Source organism: Sapajus apella, unplaced genomic scaffold (assembly GCF_009761245.1).
Source record: "Sapajus apella isolate SASKATOON/1434 unplaced genomic scaffold, GSC_monkey_1.0 scaffold23, whole genome shotgun sequence".
In the NCBI taxonomy this organism is placed as follows: Eukaryota; Metazoa; Chordata; class Mammalia; order Primates; family Cebidae; genus Sapajus; species Sapajus apella.
This window is the reverse complement of record NW_022436963.1, coordinates 3,688,805-3,716,711: the sequence shown is the minus strand read 5'-3', so window position 1 is coordinate 3,716,711 and position 27,907 is coordinate 3,688,805. Positions and strand designations below refer to the sequence as shown.

Sequence of the window (27,907 nt, the reverse complement as noted above, 5' to 3'; positions counted from 1 at the left end):
CTAGGATTACAGGCGTGAGCCACTGCACCTGGCTTTTATTTTTATTTTATTTTTTCCCCCTTAAATAGATGTTTATTAGCAGTGTGCTGGCAAGGGTGATGGAGTTAGCCATTCACCGACAACACTGCACACCACTGTCAGGAGGGAGGCAGGAGCATGGGCAAGCCAGCCTGGAGCTCGAAGGAGGAGGCCCCCTCTTCAAGAGAGTCTGGGAGGGGGCGGGGCCTGGAGTGCTGAGTGGCAGCCTGGGAACATGTCTGCTTACCAGGTGTGATTAAAGACGAAGAGGGACTCACTGGCAGCAGCCCTGGCCTGAATGCTTGGAGTGTACTTTCCTTGTCAGGTGTGGCTGTTGGCCAGGGCTCACTTGACATACTCCCCTGTGCAGCCTTCAGTTTCTCCTTCCTCCTGCCCCAGGCCTTCAGGGCAGAGGTCTGCAGGGCTTGGCCATAGGAGAAGTTCAGGGCCCAGGGCTTCAGGAGGGGGGACTTGTTAATGGCATTGAGGTTGATGGACACCTCCTCTTCTCTCTGGCCTCCAGACAAGAAGGTGATCCCAGGGACCAGGGGTGGGTGGGGGGCCACTGTGCAGTGCAGCGCTGTGATGGTTGCTATGACAGTCTCCTGTGAGAAAACTTCTGCACCCAAGTGCAGGCGTGGCCTTGGGTGACCATATTGGACTTCAGCAAGGTGCCTTCCAGGTGGATGAGGTGGTCGCTCAGAGCCTTGTACACAGGACCAGCACCTTCCAGTTACATGCTGGTACTGCTTCAAGTCATGGTCCCCACTGGTGAGGATCTCAGATTCCTCAATGAGCATAATGCCATTCTGCTGGCAGATACTGGCATAACGGGCCACGAGTTGGCATTTTCTTTTCTTTTTTTTTTTTTTTTTTGAGATGGAGTCTTGTTTTGTCATCCAGGCTGGAGTGCAGTAGCGCAATCTCAGCTCACTGCAAACTCCTCCTCCCGGGGTTCAAGCGATTCTCCTGCCTCAGCCTCCCGAGTAGCTGGGATTAAAGGCACCCATAACCATGCCTGCCTAATTTTTGTATTTTTAGTAGAGACAGGATTTCACCATGTTGGCCAGGCTGGTCTTGAACTCCTGACCTCGTGATCAGCCCGCCTTCGCCTCCCAAAGTGCTGCGATTACAGGCATGAGCTACTGCACCCCGCATCATTTTCAATGATGGCGAGGGCTGAGAGGGTGTGTTATCCAATCTTCAGCACACGATGCCACTTGGCAAAGTTGGCTCCATCCGTCTTGTACTGGGCACAGTGCTGAGCACCCATCCAGCTCATGAATGGTGGTCTCACCATTTGTCCCTGCCAGGGGTACCACACTCTTGTCTACCTTGATGCCCACAACACCATCCTTGGATTTGATAACTTGGGGAGCGGGATGCCCATCATCTGCCTTCTGGTAGAGCGTCTCATGGAAGAGGATGGCGCACCCAATGCAGGGATTCACGCAGTTGTCAGCTATCAGTTGCAGCTGGTGGTAGAAGCGTCAGTTCTCCTTGGTGTTCTCAGTGCCAGTGGACTGCAGCCCTTGGCAATGCTCCCAGTGGACTCACCTGCAGCCGGGACACCCTTGCCTGGAGCCGCGATGTGGCGAGTGATGTCAGACAGCTTCTTCTTCTGCTTCCAGATCAGTGCTGGATACTGTTAGGGAATGGTGCTGATGGTAGCAAGTTCCTGGCACAGGAGACGGGTGAGTTTGCAGGGTGTGGCGGTGGAGGGCGGCAGGCCAGCGAGTGGACTTGGAGAGGACGTGGCACTCGTCACTGGGACCCCTTCTCCCAGGAATTATTTTTAGCAGCACCCCTCCAGGAAGATGAGGTAGCTCAGTCTGGGCAAACCTGCTGCTTTCTTCTTGGCCTCAGTTTCCACATCTGTCAGCCAACCAAGAAATCCTGCGTCCTTCTCAAGGAGACCCCTGGTGGACATAGGACACCTCCAACCTGTGCTGCTTCTGCTCCTTGGGGTGTCAGTGCCCTTCTGTGTAGTGGTAGGTGGACGCCAGCCTCACACAGTGGGTAGAGGATCTGGAAACAGCTCAGCTCTGCCCTGAAGGGCTGGAGGCGTGAGCTCCAGGGTTTACAGTGATGGGGCCCAGGAGCTGCCACGTGAGATGAAATTTCAGGGTTGGCAGAGCAGAGGGGTTCTGACGTCTCTGGCATCAGCCTCATCCTAACCCTGCCTTTGGAATCCCCTCAGACTATGGCTGCAGAGCAAGGGGTGAGCTCTGGTTTGTGAGAGGAGAGCGAGGGGCTGGAGTGGGGCAAAGCCAATAAATGCTTCAGGAGGCAGGTCTGGAGTTGGGGGGCCGTGTAGGGACCAGCAGCCCCCATCCTAGAGAGCAGAAAATGCCCAGAGGGCCCCAGGGCACCCCTTAACTGAGCCCTCTAGCCTGGCACCCACGAACTGTGACCCAGATAAGTTCTGTGTGGCCCACATAGTGCTTGTTTTATAATAAAATGTGGATTTGTTGTCAACATTTAACCAACAGGAGATTTCTCATCAAACCTCAGATGTTTAGCTTCTTTTGAGAAATCAGCAGACCTGGAGCCCCTGGGTTGGCCCAGGCAGGGTCTGCTCTCTCTAATTCTCTATCAGCCCTCCCTTCAGTGAGTCCTCAACCCTGAGGAATGTAATGTCCAAGCAGCGACACCTCCCTGACCTTGTAGGCATCAGTGTGTGTCCCCAGCCCTAAGCCATTTATAGCCAGGGAGACTAAGACTCAGAGAGGGGAGAGGACTTGCTCGAGGTCACACAGAACGTGATGTTTGGGTTGCAGGGGGACCCAGGTATCCTGTTTTCTATGTCTCCCACACCACACTCACAGCGTCTGGAGGAGGGTCTGGGGTCAGGGGTAGGGGAAGGATCTGGCTAGTTATGAGGGGCTCTCTGGAAGGGACTGGTCCAGAGGTGGATTCCTCCGTGCTTGTTCTCATCCCCCCAAACCCCCAGAGGTGGATCAGGCAGATCAGGGCCCCTTGAAGGTAGTGGGGCAGAGGCAGGGCCAGGCTGAGCCCTCTCCTGTGGCTGGCTGTGCCTGCCTCTGCCCCATCACCTTCAAGGGGCCCTGGTCTACCTGATTCACATGCAGGGGCTTAGGGGGATGAGGATGCGCAGTGTGGGGAAGCCTCCCTCCCTGTCCTCCTGAGCTGCTGGGCAGACAGACATCAGCAAAGAAGCCGTGGCAGGCTGTGACCAGGGTGACAAGGGTGCTGGGATAGAGAACAGTGGGATGGGAAGGGGGACCCACCTCAGGGCTGCACCCTGGTGTCAAGGAGATGCCATCTGGGAAGAGTGACCAGGCTGAGGGGTCCCAGTGAAGGCTTGAGGGAGCCTAATGTGGAGGAGGAGCATGGAGGAAGACAGGGAGGCTGGAGTCAAGAGAGCAGGGGAGAGGGAGAAGTGTGTGGCAGAGGCAGGCCAGGAGACATTAGAATCTCGCCATCATCAACAGTGCAATTATCCACCAATTCAGGGACCTTATTTCTCTCTGGTCCTGTTGGCATTTAAAGGCCTACCCAGGACCCCATCTACCCAGACATGAGGGAGCTGGAACAAAGGGGAGGAGGAATGAGGAGAGAGTAAATGTGGAGAAGTGTGCTGGCTGGGCAGGGCCAGTAAGGAGAAGGCCAGGGAGCATGAGAATCTGCTGAGCAAAGATGGCAGCAGCAGCCACTGTGTGCAAATGTTTGACCTGGCTCTGTGATTATGTGCACAACCTCAGGCCCCCCGAACAGCTACCCTACAGATGTCTGTGCAATTATTAACCCATACGAGGGACAGAAGCTCAGAATGGTTAAGTTGCCCAAAGTCGTACAGCTAGCAAGTGGGGAGCATGGTGACCTCCTGGCCTTCTGCCTTCTGGTCCAGCATTCCACCCCGTGGGGGCGGGTGAAGAAGCTGGGAGGATTGAGGCTGGGGCAGCTTCAAGGGCCTCAGGTCTCAGGTGAGTCATTTCTCTATTTCTGGGTGACAGAACCAGTTTGGGCAGGCAGATGGGAGCATCTAGCCAAGGAGGCTGGCCAAGGCTCTGGCTAGCCACCGGCCACCCAACTCAGGAGAGGTTGTCCACTTCCGGGAACTTCTGGGCAGCCAGCCACAGCCTCAGAAGGCAGGACTCCTTCCAGACCCCACACACTGGTAGACACTGCTCACTGTCTCTCCCCTGCACCTGGCCAGCAGCTCTGGGCCCAGTTGCACAGCATTCAGGACCCACGGCCTGGCAGAGGCCTCCCGCCCTCCTTGGCTCCCTTCTTGGAGGTTCCTAGAAGGAGGAAAGGGGCTCTTTTGCAAAGACGAAAGAGTTTTCTGTCACCCTAAAACCCATCTCCAATGGTGGGTACCAACAGCCCTCTCCTCTCTGTCTCCTCTCCCCGCTCCCACAGCCACCCCCTTATTGAATGATCTGTGTTAACAGTAGTAGTAATAACAGTCACTAGCAAATTGAATTGTGTCTCTACCGTAGTGTGGTACCAGGGACTGTGTGTTTCAACTCTCACAGGCCCCTCTGAAGCAGCCACCTGTGGCTCTATTCTCAGAGAGTGGAGGCAGCGAGCTGCCTAAGTTCAACTTCCTGCTCCATCCTGTATGCTCTATGTCCTTAAGCAGTTGGTACAGCCTCTCTGAGCTTCAATTTCCTCATGCACAGAAAGGGAGTGATATTTTCTGTACTGGATAAATGCTGTGTGTCAACTTGGCAAGGCTATGGTGCCTATTGTTTGGTTAAATACTAGCCTAGGCTGGGCGTGGTGGTTCACGTTTGTAATCCCAGCACTTTGGGAGGCCAAGGCAGGCAGATCACCAGAGGTTGGGAGTTGAAGACCAGCCTGGCCAACATGGTGAAACCCTGTCTCTACTAAAAATACAAAAATTAGCTGGGCGTGGTGGTGGGCACCTGTAGTCCCAGCTACTCGGGAGGCTGAGGCAGGAGAATTGCTTGAACCCGGGAGGCAGAGGTTGCAGTGAGCCCGAGATCATACCACTGCACTCCAGCCTCGGTGACAGTGAGACTCCATCTCAAAAAAAAAAAAAAAAAAAAAACAATACTAGTCGTCGAGATGTTGCTGGGAAGGTATTTTGTACATGTAATTAATATCTACAACCAGTCGACTTTAAGTAAAGGAGATTATCAACAATGTGGGCCTCAATCAATCAACCAAAGGCCTTCAGACCAAAAACCAAGGTTTCCTAGAAAAGGAGAACTGCTGCTGCAAGATGTAACGTAGAAATATTGCCTGAGTTTCGCCAGCCAGCCTGCCCTACCAAGTTCTGACTTACCAGAACTTGGCTTACAGTCATGTAAGCCAATTCCTTAAAATCCATCTCTCTCTCTCTTTCCTGTTGGTTCTGTTTATCTGGAGAACCCTGACATACTTTCCACACAAGGTCGATGAGACACTGCTGCTGTGATTGGTGGAGGAAACTCTTCCTGGAAACAGCATGCAGGTAATATTAGCTGTGGGCTACAGATGAGGCCTCGGGAAGGTGACTTGTCCAAAGTTTCAGAGCTGGAGTCAGGATGTAAGCTGGGCCTGCCTACCCGCAGCTGCATCTCAATCACTGGGTCCTTACCTTGTCACCCACTATGTCAAGACCCTCGGACCAAGCTGCCTAAAGGGCTACTGGTAGCACCCTCTCTCCAGGACTTGCCTTTGAATTTATTAAAACCCTCAGTCCTTGGTGTGGGAAGTGAAACCAGAGGCCATTGAGTCCCCCATTGACACTGAGTTAACAGATTCTTGTGCAAGACTAGCAGGCTTGTGATGCCAACACCAACGTTCACCTGCCTTAGAATTGTCACGGCCTTGCTGGGGCCTTTGGAGTTGAGAGTGAAATCAGCAAAGGAAAGCTAAGTAACAACCCCTTACCTTGGGGAAGCCTTCTTAGCCCCGCCCCTCACTCTGCAGACCTAGTAAGCCTTAGCTTTGCAGCATAAACCTGGGATCTGCAGTGCAGAAGCCTGTGGGGTCCAGATAGGTGAGGACAGTGGGTACCCTGGACCCCTGGGCTGAAGGACAGACACATTTCAGCTCTGGCCATTGTTATCCCTAGAAACAGAGCCTGGTGTGTCCAGGCCTTCTTCCTGTATTTCTAGAAGAGATTCATATCCAGATTTTTTTTTAAGAGACATGGGGGCTGAGTACAGTGGCTCATACCTGTAATCCCAGCACTTTGAGAGGCCAAGGTGGGTGACGAGGTCAGGAGTTGGAGCCAGGCCCAGCCATATGGTGAAATGGATATCCAAATGGATGAATAGGCTTTTTTGATTTAGCAAATGCTTACTGTGTACCTACTGTTTGCCTGGTGTTGAACTAGGTTCTGGGATGGCAGCTATGAACAAGGCAGATGTAGTCCCTGTTCTCGCAGAGTGGGCACTCTGGCAGGGGAGACAGATGTCCAGAAGAACATGCCATCCAGACACACAATCATGTTAGGGTGAGAGCTCACGTGGTGCTCTGAGTGTCAAGGACAGAGCCTGCTCCATTTGGAAGCTTGGAGAGGCCTCTCTGAGGAGGGGACGTTCAGGGTGAGCTCTGAAGGAGAAAGAGCCAACTGGGCAATGACTGGGGGTGGAGCAGGCCAGGAGCTGACCAGGGCCCCAGGCTGGGGGATCTAGTGCCACACTCTTGGCCACCTCCAGCTCTGGCCACTATGCTTTGGAATATGAGAGGGTTGGAAATATCACCCATTCATGCCCAGTGCCAAGGAGGTGTTGGATAGATCTAATTATGATTACTATTATCATGACTGAAATGTCAGCAAGGAGACATGGCAGAGAAGTTGGGAGGTTGTGGGCAGCCTGGGAAGCTGGGCTCCAGGCCCCCTTGGGAAGGGACAGTGTAGAGGAGCTGGAAGGCCATAGTCGTCCAAGGCCTCAGGGAAGTTGCAAAATCTGGTGTAGCTGGTGGGAAGGGGGCATGGGGACAGCTAAGGCAATCTGGGCCCAACTGAAGGGACCCTGAGAACCACCCCAAGGGATGGGTCATATTCTGTGGGCTTTGGGATTAGAGGACAGCTCTGAAGCCTTGGGGCTCAACTCCGGCTCATTAGGGTGATGGTGCCAGACCCAGCCTGGGGTTGGGGGAAGGCAGCCACAGTGTTTACCCAACCTCCAGAGCCCATCCGGCTTGATGCAGTGGCATGGTTGTGACACCCCTGAGTGCTTCCCTCAGCTAACGGCCATCAGCCCACCCAGCCTCCAGGTTCCTCTTTGCTGAGCCGCCCACACCGAGGTCCACTGGGACTGTGCCTTCATTTCTCTGACCCAGGGAGTTGGAGAAGTTCAGCAGGGTTGGTGGCTCACAAGAGGTACCTAGTGGGTGAGCATTTGTTGAATGAATGAACATATGAATAAACACATGAATGAGTAGAGTGGGCAAATAAACGAGGATTATCTGTGAACTATGTGCAAGTGAGTATGTGTGGGTGAATCGTTAGGCCCCAAAGATAGGGCCATTTGTGGGCCCAGAGATGGGGCCATTCGTGGGCAGGTTGTGTCAGCAGAGAGGCGAGTGTGGAAAGCTAGGGGCAGACGGCTGGTCAGCAGATGGCCTGGAGAGAGCCAGGGGAAACGGAGTGAGGCCATTTACTAGGTACCCAGTTGAGCCAGACGGGCATCTTCGGGAGCCTTCCTGGTGTGTAAGTGCTCATGTCCCGACACTGTGCCACTCCACTGCCACCCACGCATATGCAAGCTCCCATGGGCCCTCCCCAATGGCTCTTTCTAAGCTCACCCTGGGACAGGCCACCTCCGATCTCAGGCTGGTCTGTGGACTGTGTGGTCAGGAGTCAGCTGAAGCCCCTTGAAGCTGAGCTGGGTAGAGGCTGCAGGACAGACCCCTATTCCCCCTCCTGATTCCTCTCCCACTCTCTTCCCTGGCCACCACATCAGAAGATGACCAGAGCTGTGCAGCAGAAGGGCTGTCACTCTACATTTCTGTAACCACATTTAGAAAATCATTTTCCACAACCTGCCTGGTCTTAGCAGACAGAAAACTGCTGGCCACTCTGAAGTGACATTTCAAGTTTGGAAGTTCTTAGGACCTAGTGTCTCGCAGCGCAGCCTGTTGGTCACATTCCTAGGTGTACACCCTACATATCTCTCAAACAGATGCATAATCCCAGGCCCACAGGTGCCCAGAGTCACGAACACCCTTTGGACATGGCCACATGCTCAACTGCTCTGGTCAGAGGAGCAGCAGCACCTTGTTACAGGTAGATACATGGTGTAGTCACAGTGTGGCCCGGGGCTGTGACATTGTCACAGAGGCACACATGTGCAGCCATGGTGTGCCATGATTGGGATGTCATCGTACACGGGGTCACACACATGGGCTGAGCTGTGCAGGGCCACAGGGTTGCTCTGCTTCACCCCTCACCTCCACCTCCCTACCACAAGTATGGCCTGGCTCCCTGGGATCATGATCCCTTCCCCTGCACTCATTCCCGATGAAGTCAGGTCCATCACGAGCCCCTGACTGGCTCTCCCTCTGCCTGCCTCCTCTGTGGCCATCTTGCTCATCCTGTGGTCTGTCCCAATGGCTCTGTACACCCCTGAGAACTATTAAACTGACCAGAGCATGGACTAGGGAGAACCTGAGGGCATGAGAGCCAAGCTGTGTGACCATAACAGTCCTGTCTGCTTTCGGACCTCAGATTCTCCACTTGTTTTTTTAAAAAAGTCATTGATATATAATAGTTGTACATGTTCTCCACCTGTTAATAGAAGCATAGACCTGGTGATTCCAAGTCTCTTCTGGCACCCCTGATGGGGAAAGCTGTGGTTCTGTGGCCCCTCTGCCATTTCCTGGACCATCTGGCTTCTGCTTCACTTGAACTTTATGGGCCAGATGCCTCTTGCTAATGAATGGGCCTCCACTGAGATTTCCTTGGGAACAAAGGAGAGCTCATTTGTTCATGAGGCCTCAAAGAGGCCCCTGAGGCAGGCCTGATGCCTGGCTATCTGCAAGGACCAGAGGAGTGGCTGCCCAGCCTGGAGGCAGGGGCTGGCTAGACTGACCTCCTGGGACCCACTTAAGCTTTCTACAAACAACACGTCATCTGGGATGAAAGGGTGGTTCTCCTGGCAAAAAAAAAAAAAAAAAAAAGCCTTCTAGGGAAGCTGCCTTGTGACTTGGCCCTGAGCTCAGGTAGGGTGGGGACCCTGAGTACCAGAGAGGTCATTGTTCTGTGAATGCCAAGGCAGGGCCCCCTCTCTCTTCCCTTTCTTGTGCTTGGAACCTTCCAGACCTTTGGGCTCCCAGGGCAGCCCAGGGAGTCAGTGTATGAGGGGCTGACACCAAGTCCTTCCAGAGTTTGGGGAAAGGTCAGTTGGTTTGTAAATCACCCAAGTTCCATCAATGTCACCATGGGAGAGCTTCATGCATTTTTCAAAGGGCAGTTGTTGGGTGGTCACTCTGTGTTAGGTGCAGTGTGGAAGCCCAGAGAAATAAACCAAAATGTACCTAAAGTAGCATTTTTCAGTGTGGCCTATGTCCATGAAGTGGTCTTGGGAAAAAAAAGTATTCAATAGTCAAGTAAGTTAATAAAGAATATTATAGCCAGGCACGGTGGCTTATGCCTGTAATCCCAGCACTTTGGGAGGCCGAGGCAGGTCGATTACGAGGTCAAGAGATCAAGACCATCCTGGCCAACATGGTGAAACCCCGTCTCTACTAAAAATACAAAAATTAGCTGGGTGTGGTGGCTTGCGCCTGTAGTCCCAGCTACTCATTTCCCACATGCCGCTGACCACAGAACTTATTCTGCTCAGAGCGTCTGTTGGGGTCTGATGGGGATAGAGTCCTCCAGGAGCCCTGGAGTGAGGCTGCTGGAGGGGTATAAGCCATCACTGGAGGACTCCTATGATACCATCTTTGTGCCCTGTCCCTGGGGTCCTGATTCAGCAGAGTGCCTGAAAATCTGCATTTCTGCAAGTTCTCAGTTGCTGCTGTTGGACCACACTTGGAAAACCACTGATCTATCTCAGAGCAGCCAGAGTGACCTTTTAAAAGCTCCTTCTCTGCTCAAAGCCCCCAGGGCTTGCCGTCACTCAAAGTAGTAACCAAGTTCTCACAGGAGTCCACAAGGCCCACCGACCTCATTAACATTCACCCACAACTCACTTTTCTGTCCCTTAAACCCACCCTGCAAATCCCCACCTCAGGCCTTTGCTCTTGCTGTCCTTTCTGCCCATAATGTTCCTGCCCCAGATGATGGTGGGGCAACCTCTTCCCATCCCCCAATTCCTCCACCCCTACTCTTGTACCTTTGCCTGCCCTGGCAGGGCAGCTGCTGGTCACATTCAAAGGTGCACACCCTGAATAGCTCTCAAATAAACACATAATCCCAGGCCCACAGGTGCCCAGAGTCACAAACACCTAAGTAGCTGGGCTCTCACCTAGGAGCACACAGAGGGGGACTTTCTGGTCCCATGCACATCTAGCACCTTGGTGAGGGTGAGAAGGAGCACAGGTGTCCAGGCTGGGGCACTGGGGAGTGACCCTGTGGACAGCTGTGTGCTCTATCACTGGTTCCATGAACCTTTTCAGCACTGCCTTTGTCCTAACCCTGGAGCACTCTGTGTTCCTGATGCATCTGCACAGAGGTCATGGCAGTACAGATGAACTTAGCTCACCTAGCTGCCCACAGTGATCCTGATAAGCTTGCAAGGTGTCCTGCGGCAGAAACCAGAAGGTTCTGAGTTGGGCAGGAACTCGGGCCAAGCCTGTCTTTTCCACCCCAATCTCCATTGGCCCTGGCCTGGCTTGGGGGTGACCCCCGGTGGGTAGCTGGGGGGAAATGGTTTATCTTAGGCCTGTCTGACTGCCAGATGCATACGTGTTATGGAAAGGGGATGGGGGAATGGCAGACCCCGCTCTGACCTACTCCTCTGTTCAGTGGGGAGTGGCTGCCTATAATCTTCACTGGGGTCCCCGTGGCCTGTCTGATTCTATGTCCTGACCCCTCTGTCCTGTGGGTGGGTGTGCTGGTGGCACACACAGTCTGCCACCCCATCGAGCCAAGGCTGTGGGTCTGAGTAGCCTTGGGTGTGGGGGCACAGATTCATCATCTGTGCATTTGCACATGATGGTGGTGGTGGCCTTGCTCAATATTCTCAAGGAATTTTCTGATGAGCAAAGCTTTGACTTTGGCAGCCCTCTGCCCAGGAAGCTGATGCCCTGAGCTTGGCTCTGCTGAGCAGGTGAGTGCAGGCTGAGGCTCCTGAGTCCCCTGTCCTGGCCCTCCTGGCTGCATTCCATGGGTGGTGCTTTGCCTCCTGTGCGTGTGTGAGGATGTGGACATGTGCAGGGAAAGTCTGCCAGCCTGAGCTCCCTCAGCCTTCCCTAGCCTGCCCTTCTTTTTAAAGCTATCATTTTTTGGGAGTTTACTATGGTCTAGGCCTGTGGTTAAATCCTTACAGCAACCTTATGGCCTAGGGTGGTTATAAAGATATATTCAAATCCTAACACCCAGTACCTGTGAATATGACCTTATTTGAAAATAGGTACTTTGCAGATGTTGCTAAGTTAAAAAGAGTTCAGGCTGGGAGCAGTGGCTCATGCCTGTAATCCCAGCAGTTTGGGAGACCGAGGCAGGTGGATCACTTGAGGTCAGGAGTTCAAGACCAGCCTGGCCAACATGGTGAAACCCTGTCTCTACTAAAAATACAAAAATTAGCCAGGCATGGTGGTGGGCACCTGTAGTCCCAGCTACTTGGGAGACTGAGGCAGGAAAATTGCTTGAACCTGGGAGGCGGAAGTTGCAGTGAGCCAAGATTGAGCCACTGCACTTTAGCCTGGGCAACAAAGTGAGACTCTGTCTCAAAACAAAAAACAAAAAACAGAGTTCAAGCCAGGGATCGTGGCTCACACCTGTAATCCTAGCACTTTGGGAGGCTAAAGTGGGAGGATTACTTGAGGCCTGGAGTTTGAGACCAGCCTGGGCAACATGGGGAGACCCCATCTCTACAAAAATAAAAATAAAAAATTGGTCAGGTGTGGTGGTGTGCACCTGTGGTCCCAGCTACTCGGGGGGCTGAGTTGGGAGGATTGCTTGAGCCCCAGAAATGGAGACTGGTGTCCTTAGAAGAGAAAAATTTGGACACAGAGCCACATAGAGAAGACAGCCATGGCCGGGCATGATGGCTCATGACTATAATCCCAGCACTTTGGGAGGCCGAGGTGGGCAGATCACTTGAGGTCAGGAGTTCGAGACCAGCCTGGTCAACAAAGTGAAACCCTTTCTCTACTAAAAAATACAAAAATTGGCCGGGCGCGGTGGCTCAAGCCTGTAATCCCAGCACTGTGGGAGGCCGAGGCGGGTGGATCACGAGGTCAAGAGATCGAGACCATCCTGGTCAACATGGTGAAACCCCGTCTCTACTAAAAATACAAAAAATTAGCTGGGCATGGTGGCGCATGCCTGTAATCCCAGCGACTCAGGAGGCTGGGGCAGGAGAATTGCCTGAACCCGGGAGGCGGAGGTTGTGGTGGGCCGAGATCGTGCCATTGCACTCCAGCCTGGGTAACAAGAGCAAAACTCCGTCTCAAAAAAAAAAAAAAAAAAAAAACCACAAAAATTATCTGGGTGTGGTGGTACATACCTGTAATCCCAGCCACTTGGGAGGCTGAGGTGGCAGAATCACTTGAGCCCAGAAGGTGGAGGTTGCAGTGAGCTGAGATCACACTACTGCACTCCAGTCTGGGTGACAGAGTGAGACCTTGTCTCAATAAAAAAAAAAAAAAAAAAAGCCAGCCATGTGAAGAAGGAGGCAGAGATTGGAGTGATGCTGCCACAATCCCAGCAGCTCCTAGGGCTACCAGAAGCTGGAAGAGGCAAGGAAGAGCCCCCACCAGGGCCTTTGGAAGGAGGATGAGCCTGCCAACACCTGATTTCTGACTTTCGGTCTCCAGAATTTTCACAGAATCCATTTCTGTTGTTTTGAGCCACCCAGTTCTCGGAAAATAATACACCTGGCTTTAGTTACAATCTTCATTCACATGAGGCAGCTGCCGCTCAGAGTTCACGATCTTGCCTGGGGTTACACAGCAGGCAAACGTTGCACCTGGGATTAGAGTCAATCTGCGCAACTCTAAGCCCGTGAGCCCAGCTCTGCCCTACAGACCCCCTTGACCTGTCACTTTCTCTCTTGACCCCATCCCCAACCCTCTGTAGCACCCCACCCCTGTAAGCCTCAAGGGAGACCCCATTCCTTCCCTGCTAGCTCCTAAAGACTCCCCCAGGGTCCTGGCTTCCCAAAGCTCCAGCCCCAGCTCCCTCCCGCTCTGCCCCAGTAGACATCAGGGGTACCTCTCTCTGTCCCCCTAGACCCCACAGCTGCCTCAATCCTTGATACTGCTCCCAACTGTGCATTTGGGAATTCTAGTGCCTCACAGCCTGGCACTGCCCAGTGCTCCTGCTACATCTCTGTACTGCCACCATCTCCCTAGGGCCGTGCCCCTTCCACCTGCTGCTCCTCAGGTCTCCAGGCCTAAGGGCCTCCATGCTCCCTCTTTGTCCAGGGTGTTCAAGCTCCTCCACATGGTCCATGCTGCTCCTTGACACCCTCCCCAATTTATTCTCACTCTTCCTCCATAGCCCCTTCTACTCCCCCTGGCCCAATAACCATTAGACCCTTCCAGTGAGACTTGGCAGCTCCCCCTTGCCACATTCTTTGGCCCCTTGTCATTGGCTCTGTCCCACAGCTCCTGAATTTCTAAACCTTGCTGAGGCAGTGGTAACTGGCCACTACCCCTCCCTGAAGAAGAGTACTAACCCCCTGCCAGTGTCACCCCACGCACACCCCTTTCAGCCCTGAGCTAGTCACTGTCACACTTAGGGCTTTGTGCAATCTGCCCAGCTCTGCTCCTTTTTTTTTTAAGATAGAGTCACGCTCTGTTGTCCAGGCTGGAGTGCAGTGGCTTGATCTCGGCTCACTGGAACCTCCGTCTCTCCAGTTCAAGTTATTCTGCCTCAGCCTCCTGAGTATCTGGGACTACAGGTGCACACTACTATGCCTGGCTAATTTTTGTATTTTTAGTAGAGATGGGGTTTCACCATGTTGATCAGCCTGGTCTTGAATTCCTGACCTTAAGTGATCTGCCTGTCTTGGACTCCCAAAATACTGGGATTACAGGTGTGAGCCACCATGCCCAGCTGCTCTGTTCCTCTTAAAAGCCTCCTCTAGGTGTTCCAGCTTCTAGTTTCCCTCCCACAGCTCGACGTCCAGCCCTGCTCACAGCATTGACTGTGCTCCTCACAGGAATGTCCAGCTTCCAGCACTTCCCACTGCCTGCAGGGCAGAGGCCAAGCTCACCTCTGTGGCATTTGAGACTTCCCTGGCCACTGTCCAGGCTCCTATGGGCAGCAAGCTTCAGATAAAGGAGGCCTGGGTTCTGGTCCTGGTGCCTTCTCCACTGTAGGGCCTTCCTCATCTCCCTATCCCTGCCCCCACCACTCCTTTTTTTTTCTTGAGACAGGGTTTCGCTCTCTCACCCAGGCTGGAATGCAGTGATGCAATCATAACTGTAACCTTGAACTCCTGGGCTCAAGCGATCCTGCTGCCTTAGCCCCCACCACACTTTGACTCTTGGCCTCTACTCTAGCCCAAGGGGTTAGGCTGCTCTGGCACTGCTTAAAGTGGGTGCAGATCCATTTGCTGCCACAGGCCTGGCATGATTCTGCAGATCCTGAGCCAGCCTGGTTCCGGGAGGGAAGAAAGGCAAGGCTAGAGCTTTGCTGATGTGCCGATCTTTCCCAAACCAGGAGAGGTCACTGGAGAATGCCTGTGTCCAGGTGGCATGAGAGGGCACAGCACATACACATGAATGTGGACACACAGTACAGCAGGTTGTGTTGACTTGCTACCCAGGCCCCTCCTACTCACCATTTTTTTGTCAGACAAAAAAAATGTGTCACCATTGATTTGTCAGACAAATCTGGGTGACACAGCCTGACTTCCAGCTGCCAGTACTGCAGACCCTGTGCCTGAGGGCTTTCTTTGCCCAGGGGCCTTGAGGCCTGTGTGTAGGGCAGACAGGAAATGCCACGGCTGCCAAGAGTGGGTGGAGAAGCCCCTCAACTCCCTCATGCCTCAGCTGGGGTGACCCTGGGCATGTTCGGCAGCCCGCCCCTCTGCTCAGCTCTCCAGCAGGACTGGGCCCTGCTCTCCCACAGAGGTAACTTACTTCCTAATGCCCCTCTGGGTGTTTCCTAGAATCACTTCCCAGATCAATGAATTATAATTCTTTTTTTTTTTTTTTTGAGACAGGATTTCTCTCTTGTTACCTAGGCTAGAGTGCAATGGCGCGATCTCGGTGCAACCTCCGCCTCCTGTGTTCAAGCGAATCTCCTGCTTAGCCCCACAAGTAGCTGGGATTACATGCACTCACCACCACGCCCAGGTAATTTTTGTATTTTTTGGTAGAGATGGGGTTTTGCCATGTTGGCCAGGCTGGTCTTGAACTCCTCTGGTGATCCACCCGCCTCAGCCTCCCAAAGTGCTGAGATACAGGCATGAGCCACCATACCTGGTGTGTAATTAATCTGAAATCCTTTCTAGGGTTGGCTTCTAGAGGAACCCAAACCAAGATACACAGTCACAGGAGCATGTGCAGAGTCTCACATCAGCACACACAACATGAACCACACAGAGCACTCAGAGACATAGCCATGCACACAGATGCACACACAGACACAGCCAAACACACACACACACACACACACACACACATGCACACACACACACATGCACACAGAGGTGCAGGCACAGACACACAGACCCAGCTGTACCCACACTCGCATACCTGTGCATGCACACAGACACTCACATACGCAGACACGCACACCTTCTCCGCCATGCATGCAGACATGGTGCACACACCTTTATCCGCCCCATACAATCAAGAGGGCAGCAGAGACAACTGACAGGCCCCTCCCTCCAGGGGCACAGAGATCCTCAGCTAGATTAAGATCTGGCTCCTGTGGCCATAGTGGAGGAGGAGCCAGCCTGAGGGAGGCTGAGCAGCCAGAGCTCAGAGCCAGAGGAGAGGCAGCACGTGGGAGGTTGGGATATCTGAACCAATGTTGGAGGCAGGGTTTTCCCTAAAGAGGAGTCTCCCTGGTAGAGCGAACAACTAAGAGCAGGCAATGGGCTGGAAAGGTCTGACCACCGGGGTGATCCTGTTGGGGTGGGGTGCAAGGTGAGGCTGAAGAGGTGGTGGGGCAGGTGAGCAATGGGGAGTCTGACCTCATGCCAAGGGCTCGGGGAACCACAGAGGGGCTTTGCGTGAGGAAGCACATAGGGAGCCCCAGGCTGACAAGTGCAATCACCCCACATCTGTTGGAGCCCATTTTGTCTCTTCCAGGACCCGAAGACAAGGCCCCTTCTTTCTGGGGCTCAGTCTGGCCACTGCACAGGGTGGCTGCTCTGGCACTGATTGTGTGACTGACTTGCGGGGGTTGAGCCTACCTGGGACCCAAGGATGACTCATCAGAGGGAGGCCTTTGTTACCTGAATGAGCCCCTTGGCTCCTTGCAGCTGAGCTGGGTTGTGGGGGGCAGGACAGTCCCTGAGAGGCAAGGGAGCTGATGGGCAGGAGGCTGCAGAAGTGAGTCTACAGCAGACAGGTCTCTTCTGTCCCACACCTTGTCCCTCCAAGTTCCGGGCACCCATGTCACTGTGGAATACCTGCTTGTCTTTCTTTCAACACCCCCTGAACACACCAAATGCTTTCTCCTCCTCTTCTCAGAAACCCCTGATACTGCCACCCGAGGGGCACCCCCGGTGCTGAGCTTGAACCCCCGCGAGGACACTCCCTGGCTCAACCTGCTTGGTGGCCCTTTTCCTCTCTGGCTTCCTTGGAGCAAGGATTCTGGTGCTAGTCACCTGCTTCTGCTGAGGCAGGCTCAGGGGCTGGTATACACCTGCCACTCCATTGGAGCCTGGTGACCCCAGCACAGGCCCCGGCACAGCTGGCATTCCCCAAACGCCTGTGGAATTGAATCCCCCGTTCTCCACCCTACAGAAAGTCCCTGAGTGGAAGCATAGCTGGAGATGGTGGGAGGGATTCCCTGGTGCTCTCAGGCTCACTGATTCTGGGGACTGATTGGTCAGACAAATCTGGGTGACCCTTCTTTGTGCCAGTCCAGGGCCAAGTGTTCCACATTTACCCATGACCAGAAGGGTGTGGTCCTTGCCTTCAGGGAGCTCATAGTCACAGGGTGGCGGCGAGGCGGGGGGGAATGAATAATAAACTCACGATATGTCAGGAGTGAAGAAGACAGAGGCATGAGGGTGCTGGGGTGGTATCAGAGGACTCGGCTCTCAGGTGATGCTCAGGCTGAGGCCTGAATCACCATTAGCCAGCAGAATGATGACCTAGCAGATGAACAGGGCAAACAGAGGGAACAGCTGTGCAAAGACCTTGAAGAGGGCCTGAGCTTGGCTTGTGGGAGGGCAGTGAGGAGGCCAGTGTGCCATGACGGGGAAGGGGAGGCAAAGGAGGCCTCCAGCTGCTTCCTCCAGGGAAACCCCTAACCACATCCATCCGTTAAGACTAGAAGGGCCCTAGCAAGCTGGGGTCAGAGCTGGGACTCGTCTAGTCTTATGTCCCTGGCCAGGGCATCATAGCCAGGTGACAGTACCCTTGCTCCTTGAGGGCAAGGCAGGCCTGTTTTTTCATAGTGAGGTCCCAGGACTACCGCATCAGAATCATTGAAGGGGCATGTTACAAATACAGGCTCCTGGACCCACCCAGACCCACCAAATCAGACTCTGACAGACATGGCAATGGGCATTTATACCAACTCTTCCCTGGATTCTGGAAACCCTGTGCTTGAAGCCCCCTGTGGACCTCGCCCTGACTGGCTTGCCCAATTTAATGACCGGCTGAGTGACTCTTCTGTGACCCTCCTTCTCAAACGCATGGAGAGGAGGAAATGAAACCACAAATCATAAATGGGGCATGTTCCTGAGTATCAGCCTAACTTGGAGTTAACTAGTCCATAACTAAAATACTAACTTGATATTAAAAAGAGGCTGTTATGTCTGGTGCGATGGCATATACCTGTAGTCCCAGATACTTGGGAGGTTGAAGCCGGAGGATCACTTGAGCCCAGGAATTTGAGGCTGTAGTGTACTATGATCACACCTGTGAATAGACACAGAACACCTGCCTAGGCAACACAGTGAGACCCTTTCTCTTAAAAAAAAAAAAAAAAAAAAAGAGGCAGCTGTACTGTGGAATAGATGCTAAACTTACTTATTATTTAAGATGAAATATGAGACAAGCCAGGAGTGGTGGCTCACACCTATAATCTCAGCACTTTGGGAGGCCAAGGCTGGTGGATCACTTGAGGTCAGAGTTCAACTCTGTATCCCATTAGGACACCGACTAAAGCTAGAAAAAACATTATAGGGCCGGGCGCGGTGGCTCAAGCCTGTAATCCCAGCACTTTGGGAGGCCGAGGTGGGTGGATCACAAGGTCAAGAGATCGAGACCATCCTGGTCAACATGGTGAAACCCCGTCTCTACTAAAAATACAAAAAATTAGCTGGGCATGGTGGCGCGTGCCTGTAATCCCAGCTACTCAGGAGGCTGAGGCAGGAGAATTGCCTGAACCCAGGAGGCGGAGGTTGCGGTGAGCCGAGATCGCGCCATTGCACTCCAGCCTGGGTAACAAGAGCGAAACTCCGTCTCAAAAAAAAAAAAAAAAAAGAAAAAACATTATAATCTTATACCATCTAGAGAGTTATTGTAGTCAAGAAATAATTCATGATTCAATCTGCACTTAAGAAAAGCGTTAGACTTTTCCTTGGAAACAATTTCTCTCTCTAGCTCTTCTTTTCTATTAAAGAGAAATTATACTAAGACCAGTTTGTGTGCAAGATGTTTTAGGCTTATAATTGTGAACCGAAAATATCTGAGACAGGTCTCAGTCAATTTAGAAAGTTTATTTTGGCTTGCTTGGTGTGGCGGCTCATGCCTGTAATCCCAATATTTTGGCACGCTGAGGCGGGGGGATCATTTGAGGTCAGGAGTTCGAGACCAGCCTGGCTAACATGGTGAAACTCCGTCTCTACTAAAAATACAAAAATTACCAGGGTGTGGTGGCGGGTGCCTGTAATCCTGGCTACTCAGGAGGCTGAGGCAGGAGAATAGCTTGAACCCGGGAGATGGAGGTTGCAGTGAGCTGAGATTATGCCATAGCACTCAAAAAAGAAAACGAAAGAATGTTTATTTTGCCAAGGTTAAGAACACACCTGTGACCCAGTCTCAGGAGGTCCTGAAGACAAGTGCCCAGGGTGGTTGGGGCACAGCTTGGTTTTATACATTTTAGGGAGACATGAGATATTAATCAATATGTGTAAGACTCACATTGATTTGGTCCAGAAAGGTGAGACGACTCAAAGCAGGGAGGAGGCTTCCAGGTCCTAGGTAGATCAGAGACAAATGAGTGCATTCCTTTGAGTTTCTGATTAGCCTTTCACTAAATATACTATTTATTTATTTATTTGACGGAGTTTCACTCTTGTCGCCCAGGCGGGAGTGCAGTGGCGCTATCTCGGCACACCACAACTTTCACCTCCCAGGTTCAAGTGATTCTCTTCCCTCAGCCTCCTGAGTAGCTGGGATTACAGGTATGTGCCACCACACTCAGCTAATTTTGTATTTTTAGTAAAGACGGGGTTTCTCCATGTTGGTCAGGCTGGTCTCCAACTCCCAACCTCAGGTGATTCATCCGCCTTGGCCTTCTAAAGTGCTGGGATTACAGGCATGAGCCACCATGCTCGGCCCACAATTTATCTATATGAAAGAAGGGTAGAGGAAATAGTCTGCCTTAGTCTGGCTTAGTGAAACAGTGCAGAGGAAGCAATTAGATCTGCATTTGTCTCATGTGAGTCTCAGGGATGACTTTGAGTTCTATCTGTGCCATGTCACAAGGCCTTTTCTTGTGGGCACTGTGAGGGAGGTATGTGGCTTTCTATCTTTGTAGCTGTCTTATTTAGGAATAAAATGGGAGGCAGGTTTTCCTGGCACAGTTCCTAGCTTGACTTTTTCCTTGGTGTAGTCATTTTGGGGTCCCAAGGTTTATTTTCCTTTCACATTTCCTTCCTTTTATTTTTAAAATCTTTCAGAGAAAGCATTTTAGAAGAAAATGAGACTCTGGGCTGGGCATGGTGGCTCCCGCCTGTAATCTCAGCACTTTGGGAGGCCAAAGCAGGCAGATCACCTGAGGTCAGGAGTTTGAGACCAGCCTGGCCAACGTGGTGAAACCCTGTCTCTAGTAAAAATACAGAAATTAGCCAGGCATGGTGGTGTGTGCCTATAATCCCAGCTACCTGGGAGGCTGAAGCAGGAGAATTGCTGGAACCCAGGAGGCAGAGGCTGCAGTGAGCTGAGATCGCGCCACTGCACTCCAGCCTGGGTGACAAGAGTGAGATTCCATCTCAATAAAAAAAAAAAGGAGAAGAAAATGAGACTCTGGTCTGGGCGTGGTGCCTCATGCCTATAATCCCAGCACTTTGGGAGGCTGAGGTGGGTGGATCACAAGGTCAAGAGATCGAGACCATCCTGGTCAACAAGGTGAAACCCCGTCTCTACTAAAAATACAAAAAAATTAGCTGGGCATGGTGGCGTGTGCCTGTAGTCCCAGCTACTCGGGAAGCTGAGGCAGGAGAATTGCTTGAACCCAGGAGGCAAAGGTTGTGGTGAGCCGAGATTGCGGTGAGCCGAGATTGCGCCATTGCACTCCAGCCTGGGTAACAGCGAAACTCCGTCCCCCGAATCAAAAAAACTATTATAAATAAAAAGAAAAAAAAAAAAAAAGAAAAAGAAAATGAGACTCTGGTCCTATGTTATTAGGAAAGATCGTTTTTAGCAGGCTGCGAAGGCTCATGTCCCACAAATAGACAATATGAGGAGGAAGGAGAAAAACAACAACAAATGAACAACGACAAAGAAGAACAATTCTGGAAAATTGATATAGGCCATATTACTTTGAAGTCCATACACTGGTAGGCAGGTATGAAAGTGGATTATATATGTAAATAGGTTGCTGTTATTTTCCTCTGAAGTTTAAGTTGTCTAGCTTCAGTTCACAGGGCTTTAAGAAAGCACAGCTTAAGTTTTAGTGATTTCAAATCAGAGAAAATAAGGAAAAAAGGAAAAGGAAGAAGAAAAAAAAAGAAAAGAAAACATTTTGGAGACTTGCAGCCAGGAAAAATTTTAGAATTCAGTCCAAACTGTAGCAAATAATAAAAATTGAAAAACATTAGGCAATGGCCGGGTGCAGTGGCTCACGCCTGTAATCCCAACACTTTGGGAGGCCGAGGCGAGTGGATCACGAGGTCAAGAGATCGAGACCATCCTGGTCAACATGGTGAAACCCCGTCTCTACCAAAAATACAAAAAATTAGCTGGGCATGGTGGTGCGTGCCTGTAATTCCAGCTACTCAGGAGGCTGAGGCAGGAGAATTGCCTGAACCCAGGAGGCGGAGGTTGCGGTGAGCCGAGATCGCGCCATTGCACTCCAGCCTGGGTAACATGAGTGAAACTCCGTCTCAGAAAAAAAAAAAAAAAAAAAAAAAAAAACAACATTAGGCAAGACTAGAATCTACTAACAAATATAGTATAGTTTATCTTGAAACATAATTTCTGTCTCTCCAGTCCCCATTTGCACAAAAGACAAATCATGGTAGGACTGATTTGTCTGCAAAAATAAGCTTTAGTCTTATGCTTGGCCTGATTATTTGTATAAAGTGCAGTAAGTATAACTATTTATCACATAGGCTCTTTTTATAATTGGCTTTTATAGAACTTTGTTTTATAAGGAATCTCAGATAAGACTTTTTAAAAGCCTTGAGCCCAGCCCTGGGTTTGTGCTGTCAAATACTAATACCAATGTGAGTTTGGGTAAATTTGTCTCCTCTTGAGATCCCAAGATAACCTGGGGCTCCTGAGCCTGTCAGAAAGTGACATTCTTTACTTACCACAGGTCAGGAACCCTGTACAGGCACTGTGTAGACAGGTATGAGCCCAGTTTTACCCAGGGGCTTTTACTGGCTCTATAAGTCAAATTTGATTCTTTAAAGGAGTCTGTGTGTATCTGAAAGCATGCCATTCCAGTCAAAGCCTTGATAGAATAACCAGTGTCTCCAATTGTGTCCTGTTACAAAAGAAAACAGATTCTTATCGCACTTATGCAAATAAATATATTGCCATAAGTTAAGAATACTCGCAAATAGTTTCCAAATTTGGAAAAATCAGGTAGAGAAAAATCAAAATTTAGATTATAGCAGTACACTTTACTCAATTGTTTCAATTAGCAATAATTGTGCCTCAGATAAACCTCTTTGTCTACGATATTGCTGCTGCACAAAGCTGCAAATGGCTCAAAACAGGGCCTGGGGGGTGGCTCATGCCTGGAATCCCAGTACTTTGGGAGACTCAGGCAGACAGATCACTTGAGGCCAGGAGTTTGAGACCAGCATGGCCAACACAGCAAAATCCCATCTCTAATAAAAATACAAAAATTAGCCAAGTGTAGTGGTTCACCTTGTACTCCCAGCTACTTGGGAGGCTGAGGCATGAGAGTTGCTTGAACCTGCTAGGTGGAGGTTGCAGTGAGCCAAGATCATACCACTGAATTCCAGCCTGGGAGACAAAGACTGTCTCGAAAAAAAAAAAAGTTTTCTTGGCTGTGAAAGACAAAACAAAAGATAAGTAATGTTTTAAGCAAAAAGTCATAAAAGGATTTCTTCAGTCTTCCAATAGTTCAGTCCATACAGTTAACTCCTGTTCTGTTTGATATTCACGAACACTTCAGCTCTCCATCGGAGTCTTGAAAGATTTTCCTCTATTCTATTGTCACAGTCTCCAAAGTTATCAGAAACTTGCATTCAAGAGCACCTGTCAGAGTCCTATAGCTGAGTATAAAAAAACATCTTTTGAAAGGATAAAAATAAAACAACTGGGCTGGGCGTGGTGGCTCATGCCTGTAATCCTAGCATTTTGGGAGGTCCAGGTGGGTGGATCACCTGAGGTCAGGAGTTTGAGACTAGCCTGGCCAACATGGTGAAACCCCATCTCTACTAAAAATACAAAAATTAGCCGGGCGTGGTGCTGGGTGCCTGCAATCCCAGCTATTTGGGAGGCTGAGGCAGGAGAATTGTTTGAACCGAGAGGCAGAGGTTGCAGTGAGCCAAAATTGTACCATTGCATGCCACCCTGGGCAACAAGAGTGAAACTCTGTCTCCAAAAAAAAAAAAGGAAAGAAAAGAAAGAAAAGAAAAAAAAAGTAAAACAACCATGGATGATAAAGTCTGAGATCAGTCACAGTTAGACACAATCAATAAGAAAATTTGGTTACTTCTGTGGCATACAACAATTTTACATTATAACCATAATTGCTGCTGCTTTTTTTTTTTGAGATATAGTTTAGCTCTTGTCACCCAGGCTGGAGTGCAATGGCAAAATCGAAGCTTACTGCAACCTCTGCCTCCTGGGTTTAAGCATTTCTCCTGCCTCAGCCTCCCAAGTAGCTGGGATTACAGATGCCCACCATCATACCCAGGTAATTTTTGTATTTTTAGTAGAGTCGGGTTTCACCATATTGGCCTGGCTGGTCTCGAACTCCTGACTCCAGTTGATACACCTTCCTTGGCCTCCCAAAGTGCTGGGTTATAGGCGTGAGCCACCGAGCTTAGCCCATAATTACTTCTGATCATATATGCTAAGACATATCAGAATCACACTAATTTCACACAACTCTGGAACACATAATAACACATTCATATAAATATAATCCAAAGAAGGTTAAACAACATTTCGTATTTGACAATACTTCCTGTATGATTTTATTACTTATCTCAAGTCTAATATATCTCTTCTGGACTTCAGGGGACTAATATAAAAAAATGCAGACTGAAGTTATAATTTGCGTTTGGAATGTTTGTCAAATATACGAAGCTTAAAACACTTGATATTGATGGCAGCGGCTATGCCATCAGGCTGGCTACAGCAGGGAAGCGTGGCTCGAGCTGCACACAGCATGGAGCTGGTGGGAGCCCTGGGAGCCCCACCCCTTCTGAGTTGGGGTGGGAGTTTCCGGGGTGCCACTGCAGCTGCCCAAACTGCAGCTGCAGACCCAGAGGCTCCTGCTCTAAGAAGCAGGCAGGAGTCCCACCCTCCTGGGCGGGGCTACAGCCGCCCAAACTGCAGCTGTGGATCCCAGCCTCCTTGTGCTCTTTCGGGAGGGCCAGGAGCAAGCAGGATGTGCCTCCCTGGGTGCGGCTGTGGCCACCGTCCTAGGCGCAGGACCTGGGCGTCTTTGCAGCCTGCACCCTCAGGAGCCCCAAGACGGACACCCCTGCTGCCCTCATCCCTGCAGGCGTGGGGGTGTCTGCTCCCACTACCTGGCCTCTCTCCACTTCTGGCACCTGCTCCAATCTCGGAGCAGGGTTGGGGCTGAGCCCTGGAGCCTTGAATGGCAGTGGGAGGCAGACAGAGTCCTGGATGGAAGGGGAAAGGTCCCCAGTAAGGCCCCATCTTCAGGCCAGAGAAGGCCTGAGGGCTGGGGGCCAGGCTGCCAGTCCCATGGGGTGGGGAGTGGGGACTCATGGTGTCTCTCCTGGGCCCACCCATGGCTGCCCATGGACCAATCAGCACACACTTCCTTTCCTCTGAGGTCCATAAAAGTCCTGGATTCAGCCAGAGTAGAACAGAGGATGGCCAGAGGATGAAGAGGGCAGAGACGTCGGGACGGGATGACCAGCTGCAGAGAGGAGTACCCTTTCTGCTGAGAGCTTCAGAGGTGACCTGCAGCAGAGAGGAGCTACCCTCTCTGCCAAGAGCTTCAGAGACCTGCAGAGATGTCCGAATGACTTGCCTTCGGACAGGCGCCACCCTCTCCAGGGCCTCCTCTCTGTTGAGAGCTGAGCACTTAACAGGATGACCTGCCTACGGAGAGGGGCTACCCCTGCTCTGAGCTGTTCTAACACTAAGTAAAACTATTCTGAGGCAGGAGAATCACTTGAGCCCAGGAAGCAGAGTTTACAGTGAGCCTAGATCATGCCACTGTACTCCAGGCTAGGTGACAGAGCAAGACTCTGTCTCAAAAAAAAAAAAAAAAAAAAGAATGCCAAAAATAAAAAAAAAAAAAAAGAAAGAAAGAAAATTGTCCTTTGAGCAGTTTGAATAATTTCAGGGTAGGTTGTTTTAAGGAGAATTTTTTTGTGGCTATGTTAAATTAGTATGAACATTTCTAACGTAAAAAAACAGTTCTATGCCAAATCACAGTGAAAACTGGATGAAATGTATCCTCCTTTCTTGTGTCTGGCCTTTGCTGTGATGACACATGCCAACTTCATGTGCCAGTTTCTGAATTTACTGAACCGAACTCTGGTTTGCAGATCCAGGGACACGATCTCAGGTCTCAGTATGTGGCAAGAAGCCTCAGGGCCTGGCCAGCTTGCAATCAATGCTGGAGTTTGGCCCAGTTGGCCTGCCCTGAGTCTTGCAAAACATCCAGTTTAGGTCAGTTGCAGGTTGAGAAGATGCCCGCAGGGAGGCGGGGTAGAGGAAAAATCTACGGACACTGGGCCTTCTGACTGCAGAAAGTGAGTAAGGATGGCCTCTGGTGGCCAGGCCCCTGGATTGCCTCCTTGTTTATTTATTTTAATTTTATGTATTTATTGATACGGAGTGAGTGTCCCTGAGGCTGGAGTGCAGTGGCACCATCTTGGCTCACTGCAACCTCTGCCTCCCCAGTTCAAGCAATTCTGCCTCAGCCTCCCGCCTAGCTGGGATTACAGGCACACATCACCAGGCCCATCTAATTTTTGTATTTTTAGTAGAGATGGAGGTTTCACTATGTTGGCCAGGCTGGTCTCGAACTTTTGATCTCAGGTGACCCACCCACCTCAGCCTCCTTAAGTGGCTCTCAAAGTGCTGGGATTACAGGCGTGAGCCACCATCCCTGGCCTCTCCTTCTTCTTTTAAAGACTGGATTTCTAACAGCTTCTCAAGCCTGAAGGGTCTCATTTCAAGAGATTCCTTTGAACGGGCCTGGTCCTCTGGCTGACTGGAGAGTCAGGGAGGCTGGGTGGCAGCCTGTGATGCCCTGAGGCACTTGAGGACTTGGATGGAGGATCCTGTCCTGACAGGGCCAGGCTGCACCACACTCCCTAGTATTACAAATGGGTAAACTGGTGGACAGAGGAGAGGCGTTTTTCCTGAGATCACACAGCCAATCAGGGCGACAACTGGGAATCGAACCTAGATCTCTCCACTCCATGGTTGTGATTCCAAGTAACTTATGTTCTTTAAAATCGACACTTGTCTTAAGAACGTTCGGACGGGCGAACCATTGAGAGTTCCCGAAAGGCGAATACTCAGTTATCAACAGGTTTCTGCGGGAAAACCTGGTTGCGCCGGCGCGCCCGGGTGCTTTAAGGCAACCTGATCACAGCAACCCACTTGTCCTCCGCTTCCCAGATCCTTAAGACCGTTGCTTCGGGTGGTAAAACCCGCCCCACTCTCACGTCATCTTGGGAAGTGTAGTTCCAACTTCCTCCAGACATAGGGGCGCGGGCGGCTTGGAACTGCATTTCCCAGAAGGCTGCGCTCGCCGTTAGAGGAGCCGGAAGACTGGCGGGTGGGGTGAACCCCTCATCCTGGGTCTCTTAATTTCTCAGGCGGAATGAGTGGCGGCGGACAGAGGCCTTTGGCGGCGCTGTCTGTAGGTTGTCTGGGTGTACAGAACTGGGCACAGAGACTGTGGTGCCGGTCATACAGCTCTGCCTCCAGTCGTGGGGCAAAAAGCTGAGGCGCTTCTCCTTTAATTGAGGTGGGCGTGGCGTGGCGAAGCGGCCCGCGTTGCTATTGGTGGTCGTTGGGGGCGCGGAAACTGAACGGACTGCAACGGCCACCGCTTTAGCCTCCGGTGCAGCCAGACCCGCCATGGCTGCGCCCTGCGCGGTAAGCCCCGCTGACTGCAGCTCCCCAGACCTCAGTCTCCCCGTTGGGACATTGGGCGCCTAGTGGCCAGAGCGATGGCTGCGAGGGGCGGGTGAGGTGCCGGGTTCCAGGGTGGTCCTCTTCAGGTCCAGTTTACCGTCTGTGCAGGGGGCGCTGGGTCGGGCACTTTCTGAGCACTTCCTGCGTGCCAGGCCCTGCGCCGGGTTTCTGGAGCGAACAAACAGGCTTCTGCCTCCATAGTTTGCATCCTAGCGAGGGACACACGAGCACGTCCTGACTCACTTGTGACCTGGGGCCGGTATCGTGCCTCTCTAGCTTTTCTCCCCGTTCTTAGCAGTGGGTGGCTGCATGGGGTCTTGTTGCGGGTACACCAAGCTCCCCAGACCTCAGTGCTCCAGCACGTGGATACAGCAGGACACTGGGATGCCCGGGCCTGCAGTGTGAGCCGGGCAGAGCCGCCCTCTCTGAGTCCACGCTCCTCCAGAGGTCCTCATTTCGAGAGATTCCTTTGAACGGGCCTGGCCCTCTGGCTGATTGGAGAGTCGGGGAGGCTGGGTGGTAGCCTGTGATGCCCTGAAGTACTTGAGGACTTGGACGGAGGGTTTAGGCTAGGATCCAGACCTTTTGACTCCTAATCTGGTACACTACCTCCCTTCATGTCCCCGCAAGTACAAACCACTGTTGAGGGAGATGAGGCCCACATGCAGGGAACTACAGAGGGGAGGTGATGTTGAGAGGTATCACGGGACCTACCGGTCAGGGGTGGACTTGGACTTGCCCCTTCCCACTGAGCCTAGAGGCGGGCACTCTCTTACCCATGTTCTTTCAAGAAGCTCAGGTGAGAGCAGAAGGCTCTGTTGGGGGCCGTCCCCCAGCTGCTACTCCCTTTGTTGTTGAAAGGAGACTC

At 51.6% G+C, this 27,907-nt stretch overlaps 1 protein-coding gene and 2 pseudogenes across 4 annotated transcripts in view; 1 reads left to right on the top strand and 2 right to left on the bottom strand.

Annotated features, from left to right (window-relative positions):
* Nucleotides 1–9: 9 nt before the first annotated feature.
* Nucleotides 10–26,984, bottom strand: LOC116559590 (annotated as a pseudogene).
* On the bottom strand, nt 22,256–22,406 carry LOC116559629 (annotated as a pseudogene).
* Nucleotides 26,625–27,907, top strand: part of POC1A (POC1 centriolar protein A) — a 79,115-nt gene continuing 77,832 nt past the window's right edge. For 2 of the 4 annotated variants that reach the window (XM_032290073.1, XM_032290070.1), the window contains exon 1: nt 26,627–27,000. Coding sequence is in view for 3 of the 4 variants with exons in the window: in XM_032290070.1 (XP_032145961.1) it covers nt 26,983–27,000 (18 nt within the window). In the remaining variant the exon portion in view is untranslated. Of the gene's footprint in view, nt 27,001–27,907 lie in introns of all 4 variants that reach the window. The other 2 variants (XM_032290071.1, XM_032290072.1) reach the window with 2 other exon arrangements.